General features: G+C 37.9%; 1 protein-coding gene across 5 annotated transcripts; it reads right to left on the bottom strand.

Moving 5' to 3' along the window:
- Window positions 1–4,251: 4,251 nt before the first annotated feature.
- LOC108260548 (zinc finger and SCAN domain-containing protein 5B) lies at window positions 4,252–11,286 on the bottom strand. Of its 5 annotated transcripts, none has more exons than XM_047152365.2 (4): window positions 11,188–11,286; window positions 8,306–8,381; window positions 8,000–8,192; window positions 4,252–6,247 (listed from the first exon to the last, which is right to left on the bottom strand). In XM_047152365.2, the coding sequence occupies exons 3-4, from the start codon at window positions 8,052–8,054 to the stop codon at window positions 4,941–4,943; spliced, it is 1,362 nt and encodes a 453-aa protein (XP_047008321.1). In that variant the 5' UTR covers window positions 8,055–8,192; window positions 8,306–8,381; window positions 11,188–11,286; the 3' UTR covers window positions 4,252–4,940. The 5 variants fall into 5 exon arrangements, with proteins under 5 accessions (XP_047008321.1, XP_047008319.1, XP_053533692.1 ...); XM_047152363.2 differs by having other exon boundaries at window positions 8,114–8,192; XM_053677717.1 differs by having other exon boundaries at window positions 8,000–8,381.

The raw sequence follows: 11,286 nt of genomic DNA, 5'->3' as shown, positions 1-11,286 counted from the left end.
TTTGTTATTTAATGCCTGATCATGCTTTGACCTTTGCCTGCCTCATTGCACTGATTAGACAGTGTTTCAACTTTGTTTGCCTGGCATAATCAAGTCTCTCTGCACATGGATCCTAACTCTCTTGCAGAGTCTGGTACATTACAACTAAATAACCATTTTACAGCACTTAGCCTTCCGTATGTCTTCAAGACATGTGCCCAGTTGTTACAAACTTTATAGTATATTAGTATAGTATATTTATTAGAGTTTCACCAATTAACCAATAATAACAGCAACAACAACAATATTATAATAATAATGTTTGCTCAGGATCTTTTGCATTTCAAGAAGTATATTAATCCAGTACCTCTGCATTATATGACATGTCCATAAACAGAGTTGCAAAGTTTTTAAAAAATATATTGTTGAATATTTAATTGGGCCTTCCAGATTTGAAAATAATTTATATATATATATATATATATATATATATATATATATATATATATATATATATATATATATATATATAGCATAACATTAAATATTATAACTGTAACTATAGTAACTATTTTATATCTCATCACAATACACTGTTATATTGTATACATTATCACACCCCTTTTGAAAGGTTCAACACTGGTTAATCAAATTACATTATTATCCATTACTATATCATTCTAGCACAATATAAAGTAGCTATGTTATAAAACATCAACGTCTACCTGTATATTGGAATTTTTGTTGAAAAGAAAAAACTATTTTTCCAGCCAGGGGACAAAAATATTCAGTAACATGATGTTCAAAACTGTCAGATCAGAGCAAATCATCATGCTCTAACTTTAGGAATGAAAGTAGTCTGACTACATGGTGACAGGCAATAGTTGGTAACCAAACAGGTGTGTTAGAGTGTCCATAATAAAGCAAACAGGGGAGTGAGAAAGTAATAGTCAAACATACACTATATGGCAAAAAGTTTATGGACACCTGCACCTGGTGCCCCAAACTGTTGCCACAAAGATTGAAGCATTACAATTGTCCTTCCCTGGAACTAAGGAGCCTAGCCCAAACATATCCTAGCATGACAGTGCCCCAGTGCACAAAGTGAGGTCCATGAAGACATGGTTTGCCAAGGTTGGACTGGAAGAAATCGAGTGGCGTGCAGAGCCCTGACCTCAACCTGAACACTTCTGGGTTGATGTGGAACGCTGACTGCGCCCGAGGCCTCCTCACCTGACATCACTCTAATGCACTTGGGGTGAATGGAAAAATTCCCACAGCCACACTTCAAAATCTAGTGGAAATCATCCCAGAACAGTGGTGGTTATTAAAATAGCGTGGGGGGTGGGGGATTTTCAAAAAACACATATAAGTGTGCCAGGTATCTACAAACCTTTGGCCATATCATGTAATATTAAGGGGAGTGATGGAATTTTCAGCATATTTTCACTCACTAAAATGTTTTTGAGTGTTCTCTAATTTATTAGAAAGCTAGTCAATGATAGGCAGTCAATTATTATGAAATTTATATTGTTACCTATTGGTGAAATTGTTTATCTAGAACACTCATGATTTTCATCTAGTGACTAACGAGAAATGGGTAATGGGTGTGTGTCTCTTTACATTCCGAACATGGTTATATCGGGTGAGAGTACGTAATTTGATGCACCTGCTCGCCCTTGGCATATATCTTTTTCACTGTGTCTTTTTAAAAAAAATCATTTTCTTTGTGTTTTCATTAGCATGCTAACACTATTTGTTTTGTGATTGATGTTTTTGTCAGGCTAAAGATACACAGATTAGACCATAAATAGTAGATCTTAGAATACAGATTGTGTAATAGAAATACATGAACTGGATTCTTCTGTAGTACTGATTAAATGGCAGCATATAATTATATCCTCAGATCTACAAATACTTTGGCTGTGTTCCAAGCTGCAAACTACCCTTCAAAATAATTTATAGGTAGACCACTGGGGTTACTACAATTTACACATTATTAGCCTTATTCTGCATTATGTGTTGCCGACCTGAATTCTCTCTGCATATCTAATGCCTTGGCACTTGTAGCTGTGTGATTAATCTGCATAGTGAAGAGAGTAGCACAAGTTATGAAATGTTCTTCTGCAAGTAGTTTGCAATAGCATTTTTCTAACAGAAAGGGCACAATTCAAAATCTTACATACAGCAATTTCAAAGAAAAGGTTAAATAAAAATCATGAAAATATCCCCACCTTAAGGCAATGTAATTCTTATATCCATGACTACTTGGTTTTATACAGGACACAAATAAAACATCACTTTTAATACTCACATTGGCAGTAACTCATCAAAGTTGAAGTAGAACCAAGAAATCCAGAAGGAAGTACATTTCAGTGAAAACTCTATTTATAGATAGCATTTTATTCATTTTAAAACAAGTCGAATTGGCGAGATTTAGCTGAAATCACATAGGTGTTCAACCAGGGGAAGTTCACTCCACTAACTGGTTGCCAGGACAGAAAAGAATCTTGATGATTGTCTTCTTTGTGTTTTGAGGGATGGTGTTTCAAGTGAAGTCGTGCTTGTGGTTCAAAGGGAACGTGGTGTAGAACGATGTTTGCTGTCTTAATGTATGTGGGACCTTGTCCATTTTTGGCTTTTCAGGAAAGCATCAATGTTTTAAACCTACAGCTACTTTACAGGGGGCTCATGGAGGGTACACAGCAAGTGGTCTAGGAGAATAGCTGCAGTGGTCTGATGGTACAGTACCTGGTGGTACACAAAGGTAAACCTGTCAGGAGTTGCAGTAGTCCAATCTCTAGATGTCAAGGGTCTGAATAAGCACCAGAGTGGCTTCTGTGGAGGTGTAAAGTAGAAGCCTGAATATTGGAGTCAGAGTACACTAGCAGAGAATAATAGCTTGTTGTCATGAATCACACCAAGGGTTCATGTATTATCAGATGGTGTGACTCAAGAGTTTTCCAGGGAGATGACATAATTTTGCAATTTTGCGATTGGGAAAATTAAAACAAAATCAAGGAAACTCCGCAATATACAACTGAGCTTGCTATTTTTTTTAATTACCGCAGATTCTCTGCAGATTTTGGCCAAGACGCATCATGACAATGCACATTTCAGCCAAAGCCCTCTTTGATTCACATGCGTCGAAAATGAGTACAGCTAAAAGGTCACATTTATTAACAAGCATCACTGTGCAAAACAATTTCAAGCAATTTGCATTTCACTAATTCAAGTAGTTTTCTGAAAAAAAGAACAAAAATCTCTGAAATTGCATCGCAAATGTTGAAAAAAAAGCTGCAGAAAAATCAAACATTTTTGGCTGAACAATCACAAAAAAAACCCTCTGGAATCCTGTATGGACTGGTTATCCCTGATGCCTGATGAGATGCTGATGACCCCAACTTCTTCTGCCTTCTGGACCTGCTTGAGCAAATCTGATGCTGTACTTCTTCCTGGAACTTCCTTCACCCGAGAATAACTTTCTGCTGCTGAAAGACAGAGCCACGTGGATAGCCTAAAGATTGTTGTTGATGATACCACACAGATACCCTAAGGGTGGTGAATGGTCTCAATTGAATAGCCTAAAGATTGCACTGAAAATAGTTTATACCCAAGTCTCATTCATTATTCAGTGGATAACTTCACTTGGATACTATAGATTTAAAGACAAAACTCTAATGATAGAAAAAACACATGATGCTTGTAATGAAGATCCTTTCAACACTTGCTAGGTACTGTTTGACTTTATAGCATACAGTTGTGGAAGAGTAATACTCATAACCCATTTATCCTCACAAGGAAGAGGATGGGTTCCCTTTTCCCTTATGTCTGAATTTCTATAAAGCTGTTCTGTGACAGTGTCTGCTGTTTAAAGTGCTACTGTGTGTCTATATACAATACTATTCAATATTTTTTTCCTGCATCATTCCACTTTATTGCACATAACTTTATTTATGGACTTTAATGTTGTGAATTCTTTATATTTCCAGATTTCTTGAGTTAATACTGATGTCTGGTGAAAATTTCATGTGAATAGCCTCATTGGAAATATATTTACTGAAAAAAATATTGACATGTCCAATACTTATTTCCCTAACTGTATATAGTATCACTTAAGGCAGGGGTGTCAAACTCATTTTAGTTCAGGGGCCACATACAGCCTAATTAGATGTCAAGTGGGCTGGGCCAGTAAAATCATAGCATAATTACCTTTAAATAACAATAAGTCCATGTTTTCCCTTTGTTTTCATGCAAAGAAGTACAAATACCTTAGAAAAATCTTCATATTTAATGAAATATCCTTTTACAAAACATATCATGAACAACTTCATATTTCTTAAGACAAACATGTGCAATTTGCTTCTGATTATCATTTACATGTGTGCATTACAACTGGTCATAGTGTTTGTACAAATGCAAAAAACTTCACAGGTATTCAGAACTGAAAAATTGCACTTTAAAATTTGTGGCATTGCATGAACAATAGGATCCCACCAAACCAAACTCTTTTGTAGTGAAGTTGTTGACTGACATTAAATTGCACATTTTTTAACTATTACCCATTAATCTCTGTGAATAAATAGGAAGCGGTCCATTTTTCTCGGAAAACTCTACACTCTGTATCCACTTTTCTCCTTTTTGACAAACACATTTTGGCTAATGAGGGTGTGGGGACGAGTAGAAAATAGGGTAGACTACACCGTAATAACAAACAGCAGAAGGCGCATTGCTGCCATCTGCTGTTCGGTCTGAGTCCCAGAGTCGTGCCGCGTCTTCTACTCTGACAAAAACAGTGCGGATAATTTAGGAATAGCATTTTATAAAAAATTTCTAGTTCGTGACTTTTATGCATTTTTTCACTTTCAAAATTCATCCTGCGGGCCGGATTGAACACCCTAGCGGGCGGGTTTTGGCCCGCGCGCCATACGTCTGACACCCTTGACTTAAGGGCATAAGGATTAAGGTGGGTCATCACAGCTCCTCTGGTGGATATGCATGTGCTCATTGACCCTGTACTGTCTGGAAAAAGTCATGGTGCAGAGGGGACAGGAGTAAGGACGAATGCCCAGGTGTGAACGCATGTGTCTATTCAAGGAACCGCGCTGGTTGAAGGCCTTCTCACACTCTGGAACTGAGCACTGGAACGGACGTGTCTTTGAGTGATTGTGAGATCCAGACTTTAGTCGTTCCCTGGTTGAGAGCAATATCTCTGCCACATCGATCGTCTCCAGACCTTTGGAGTGGTCTTTTACATCTGCATTAGGCCCTGGGCATGTCTCCTCACTGTCTGAATCATTAGGTTCTGGGAAGCAGTGGTATCTTAAGTGTCCCTGATAGGCATTTACATAGTCTTCCCTCAGTTTGGAGAATTCACAGAAATCAGTGTGACTAGTATTTTGAGATTCTTCACCCAAGACAACTTTTTCTACAGTCAACATTTCCAATGTTGGAGCATAATATTGGCCCAGTTTATGCCACATATTAAGATCTGAGGTTCCTTTTTCACAGATTGTATCGTTTGTGTCAGTACTGCTAGAATTTTCTAAATATATATCGGCTTGCCTTTTACAACTTTCTGCCATAAATTGACTAAAAGCATGAGATCTGCTCTCAGAGTTGTTGGCAGTGGTGTTATGTGACTTCTTATCACTAAAGGTGTCTGAGAGAATTCCTGGTACATGGCCATGTTTTTCTACTTCAAAAGGATTAAATGACCGGACACTGTCCACATCTGAAACAACTATATTGTCACTTTCTCTACAGTCAGGTTCTGGAGACAAATGCTTGCTGCTGGTGTAAGCACTATGCACACACTGATCTTTATCATCAGTGTTTGGGTGGAGAGCTGTGATGGTCTGAGAGACACTGGATTGAAACTGGACAATCTTGCAGGAGCTATTGAACTTTTCAACTTTCTCAGCAACCACACTTGGGATTCCATTCACTGACATTTCTGTCTTGTTATGTTTTGACTGTGACAACTTAAAAAATGAATCAAGCAATAAATTATTATCTTGAGAACTCTGAGAGTGTTTGCTGGCCTTTGAGAGAAGTTCAACATTAATGGTTTTATCAAGACAGTGGCTTTGTATTGGAAGCTTGTTTCCCGTTGTCTTGAGGTGGCGTATGACTGGCACAACCTCATAGCTTGGCGTGGATGGCGGTGGCTGGTCTGAGCCATATGAAGAATCCGATGAAGATATAAGAGTCTTATTTTGAGACTCATGCTCTGTAAATCCCCTCTTTCTGTTGACTTGGTCCTGAACTGTTGAAAGAAGGAAAAGTTTTCTATCAAGTATATAAAAAGGTACAGTTGAGTGCACATTTTGCATACACTTACATGATGAAACCAACAAGACATTTAATGAAAATTAGACTTTGGATATTTGTGTTGTTATGTTTACATCACCACTGTTGGTAATGTTATCAGTAAACGTGTTAATTTCTTTTTACCCTTATCTTTTTTACAGCTCTGTGAAAGGTCAGTGTTTTCTATTTTAGGTTCGTGTGCTGTTTTTCAGCTCTTAACTTTACTGAATGTCTAGTTGAACATTTCATGAATTAAAATATGATTTAACAAAGTAAACATGCTGACTGTTTTAAGTCATTAGAAGCCTCAATGAAGCACATTTAAATAAATTAAATATAGCATGTCAATCAAATATCTCTTGTGTTGCGTTGAAGAGTCTGAGGTTTGTTGCAATTACAATCCAAAATGTAGCCCTTAATTAATATTGATAAATTCCTCACCTGTGTCTATGGCCACCTCTAACATATTTTGCTATATGTAGGACTTGCTATACACATTTACACTCATCAGCCATAACATTAAAAATAACCTGCCTAATGTTGTATAGGTCCTACTTCTGTCGTCAAAACAGCTCTGACCGGTCAAGTCATGGACTCCACAAGACCTCTGAAGTCTAGTGTGGTATCTGCCACCAAGAGTTTAGCAATAGATCCTTTAAGTTCTGTAAGTTGTGGGGTAGGGCCTCCGTGGATCGGACTTCTTTGTCCAGCACATCCCACAGATGCTCGATTGGATTGACATCTGAGGAATTTGGAGGCCAAATCAACACCTTGAACTCTTTGTCATGTTCCTCAAACCATTCCTGAACAAGCCTGCTTAAAGAGGCCAATGCCATTAGGGAATACCGTTGCCATGAAGGGGTGTACTTGGTCTGCAACAATGTTTAGGTAGGTTGTACGTGACTTAAGGTTTCCCAGCAGAACATTGCTTGCCTTCTTCGCATAGTGCATCCTGGTGCCATCTGTTCCCCAGAAAAGCAATGCATGCACACCTGGCTGTCCACATGATGTAAAAGAAAATGTGATTTATCAGACCATGCCTCCTTCTTCCATTGCTCCATGGTCCAGTACTGACACCTTTCTATTATATCCAGCATTAACTTTTTCAGTAATTTGTGCTACAGTAGCTCTTCTATGGGCTCGGACCAGAAGGGCTATCCTATACTCCCCACGCGCATCATTGAGCCTTGGAAGCCCATGACGCCCACCAGTTCAGTGGTTGTCCTTCCTTGGACCACTTTTGGTAGGTACTGACCACGGCATACCGGGAACACTCCACAAGACCTGCCATTTTGGAGATGCTCTGACCCAATCGTCCAGCCATCACAGTTTCGCTCAGAAGTCACTGAGATGCTTAAACTTGCCCATTTCTCCTGCTTCCAACACATCAACTTTGAGAACTGACTGTTCACATGTTCCCTAATATATCCCATCCCTTGACAGGTTCCATTGTAACAAGATAATCAATGTTATTCACTTCACCTGTCACTTGCTGCCTAAAATATCCCAGCATATGTGGGCTCACCACCAACACTAAAATAAACTAAATCAATTACTGCTTATAACATGTTATCCTATTATCTCTTAGTATAAGTTTATATCATTTTTATGTGATTTTGTGTATATATGCACACTACTTAATGTATTCTGTATTTCTTTCTCTGCTGTATATTACTATCAGATAGGTTTTATAGAATAAATAACTCACCAGTGTATGTTATCTCTTTTCTCCTACGGGTCAGTGCATGCTGCAGTTGTTCCATCTGCAGGTGGATAGCTGCATACAACACTGGTTATTCTAGGTTCTTCGAGGGCAATGTACCTGAGTACATGTATTCCAGAAGGAAAGCCAGGGTTTCTGGGGTGAGCATGGGGGAATTTAGGTCCATGAAGGAACCATGCTGAGGAAGGAGAGTGGCGAAAACTGGACTAAAAGCAGCGAGGACACATTTATGGGCCAAGAAGAGCTGGTCAGGGTGCACATGGAGACGTATCACACAGTCACAGAAAGTACCTGTTCTCCGCTGGAAGTCCAGCTCTTTCAGTAAAGAAAAGCCATGGGAAGGTTTGGTTATGGGGTCAGTTTTTATCTAACAAGAAAAAAGTAATAATTTAGATGTTATATTTGTGTCAAAATGAACCATTTGAGCTTAGTTCTTAATTGACTTTCCAGAATGAACATTTGTGCTTGGCTCAATTTTTCCAAAGCAGATTAAAATCACAATGACAGTCATTATATTTATACACAATAGATATTAGATATGTGACTCTATACCACTGCACACCTGCCCTTTATTGTGACATTTTAACCTATTGATTAAAATGTGAAAATCAATTGAAAATGAAAATGAAGTGAAAATCAAGTGAAAATCAATAAGAACCATTTTAGGGGGAAAATAATCTTTTTTTTTTTATGTACATGCATGGATGCATGGTTGCATACCGTAATTTCCGGACTATAAGCCGCTACTTTTGTCACACGCTTTGAACACTGCGGCTTAAACAATGACGCGGCTAATTTATGGATTTTTACGGGCTAACGAGCTTCATGCAGCCAAAACATTTAGCCTCGTCACATCGGACCAATGAAATTACCGAACAGTTCACAGTGGACCAATGAAACTGTTCGAATTAAATCAAACGCACTCAGTCATTTTGCGCTTCATGCACACACCCTCATCATGGAAAACACACGAAGAAATGCATATGATGCAGCTTTCAAGTTAAAGGCAATCGATTTGGCTGTCGAAGAAGGAAATAGCATGCGAAGAGCAACTTTTGCTCAGGTTTGCCAGTGGATCCTAACAGCGTGGAGCAGTGTCAAAAAATCTACTATCACCAACGTGTTTCGAAAGGCTGGACTGCTGCATGATGAAGAGGACAGCACAAGCTCAAGGCTGAATTTGCCTCGAGATGTAAGTGACATTGAGAGCGACAACGAAAGAGAGACTGAGGAAGTGTGTGACGAAGTACCGGTAATTCTGAGGCTGTTCAATTCCGACACTGAAGAAGACGACTTTAGTGGTTTTAGTGCGCAGGAGGAAGATGAAGATAGCGATCAATGACTTTTCCTGGTAGGCAACTGTATTTTTATTTTTTTTTTAACTAGCCGTGTTACAGGCACTGTTCGGAAAAAAACATTTACGGTACGTATTTAATTAAAAGTTAAAAATAAATCTTTGTGTAACATCTTTCTGTGTAAATATCTCATGTTACAACGTGGACACCTGCGGCTTACAGACAAGTGCGGCCTATATATGTACAAAAAAAAAATTATTTTTAAAGTTAGTCGGTGCGGCTTATATTCAGGTGCGCTCAATAGTCCGAAAATTACGGTAAGTGTGCACATGCCTAAACTAATATTTAATTAAAGCACCTTTAGAGTTTATCACAGCATTCAATCTTTTTGGTTAAGAGTCAATCAGTTTGGGACATCTTGACTTAGAAATATTTTGCCATTATTTCTTGCAAAAGCATTCTAACTCTGTCAAATTAGTTGGGTGTCTCCTGTGCACAGCTCTCTTCAAATCACCCTACAGATTTTTTTTATTAAATTTAGGTATATACTGTGGCTGGGCCATTCCAAACCCTTGATCTTGTTTTGGTGAAGCCATGCCTTTGTTAATCTGGAAGTTTGCTTTGGGTCGTTGTCATGTTGAAAGTGGAAATTCCTGTTCAGTGTTTTAGCAGAAGCCTTAAGGTTATGCACCAAAATTGACTGGTATTTGGAGCTATTCATTATTCCCTCCACCCTGATTAAAGTTCCAGTTCCAGCTGAAGAAAAACAGCCCCAAAGTATAATGCTGCCAACACCATGTTCCTCCATGGGGATGATATTCTTTTGGTGATGTGCTGTGTTTTGGGTTTTTTTTGTGCCAAACATATCCTTTGGTATTATGGCCAAAATGTTCAACTTTAGTCTCATCAGACCATAACACACATGACTTTGGGAGACTAGGTGTATTTGTTATTTATTTTTTGGTTACACAAGGCTTCTGTCTTGCCACCCTACCCCATAGCCCAGAGATATGAAGAAATTGGAAGATTGTTGTCACATGTAAGGAGCAAACAGTACTTGCCAGAAATCGCTGCAATTCCTTTAATGTTGCTGTAGGCTTCTTGACAGCCTCCAAGATCAATTTTCTCCTGATCTTATAAATTTTAGAGGGAGATCCTGTTCTTAGTATGGTCACTGCCGTGCAATATTTTCTTCAGGTGTTAATTATTGTCTTTACAGTGTTCCATGGTATATCCAATTCCTTGTATGCCTTGTAACCCTCTCCTGATTGATATTTTTCAACAGTGAGATCCCATACCAGCTTTTCAAGCATTTCATTCCAATGTATACAAGCTATATAGAGGAATGACAATAAAAACCCACTTGACGATTTTAATTGATTAATACATGCGTGAAACTTTTCATGTGTCTAATAACTGTTGTTCATTGCAAATATTTGTGACGAATTTAAGACATACCTAGTATTTCATATATATATATATATATATATATATATATATATATATATATATATATATATATATATATATATATATATATATATATTATCATACCAATTAAGATATAAACTCAGTAACTAACATGTTCCAATGTTGTAATAATCTGACTATATGATCACTTGATCAAATCAATTTTTAATAAGACCCAAAGTGTTAGTAATACTCACTCTAATATTAAAACTAACGTGCATATTCATATTTTTGTCAAAACTGTAAACTGTGAATTACACAAATACATCTAATTCCAACACGAACATGCATTTTGCTTACTGCATTATCTATTATCTAATTACTCACTGTATTATCCAAATTAGTTAAAAGTATGTCTTCCACAAAACACAACAGAATGCATTAAAGACAGGTGAAGTAATTACTTACATCCATTGAGAACGCTAACGACACAAAAATACAAAGCTGATGCACACTGACGTCTGCGCGCGCTTTCATCTGCAGCAAGTCAACGCAGCAGCAAGTCTC

This window comes from Ictalurus punctatus, chromosome 29 (genome assembly GCF_001660625.3).
Source record: "Ictalurus punctatus breed USDA103 chromosome 29, Coco_2.0, whole genome shotgun sequence".
NCBI classification, from domain to species: Eukaryota; Metazoa; Chordata; class Actinopteri; order Siluriformes; family Ictaluridae; genus Ictalurus; species Ictalurus punctatus.
This window is presented reverse-complemented; position numbering and strand designations above follow the sequence as displayed.

Excerpts from the sequence above, each read along its gene's own strand:
- LOC108260548 (XM_047152361.2), bottom strand. The coding sequence starts at position 11,256 with ATGAAAGCGCGCGCAGACGTCAGTGTGCATCAGCTTTGTATTTTTGTG. Across the intron at positions 8,382-11,187 it reads CGTTAGCGTTCTCAATGGAT|ATAAAAACTGACCCCATAAC; the intron begins GTAAGTAATTAC and ends TTTTCTTGTTAG. Across the intron at positions 6,248-8,113 it reads TCTGGAATACATGTACTCAG|TTCAGGACCAAGTCAACAGA; the intron begins GTACATTGCCCT and ends TTCTTTCAACAG.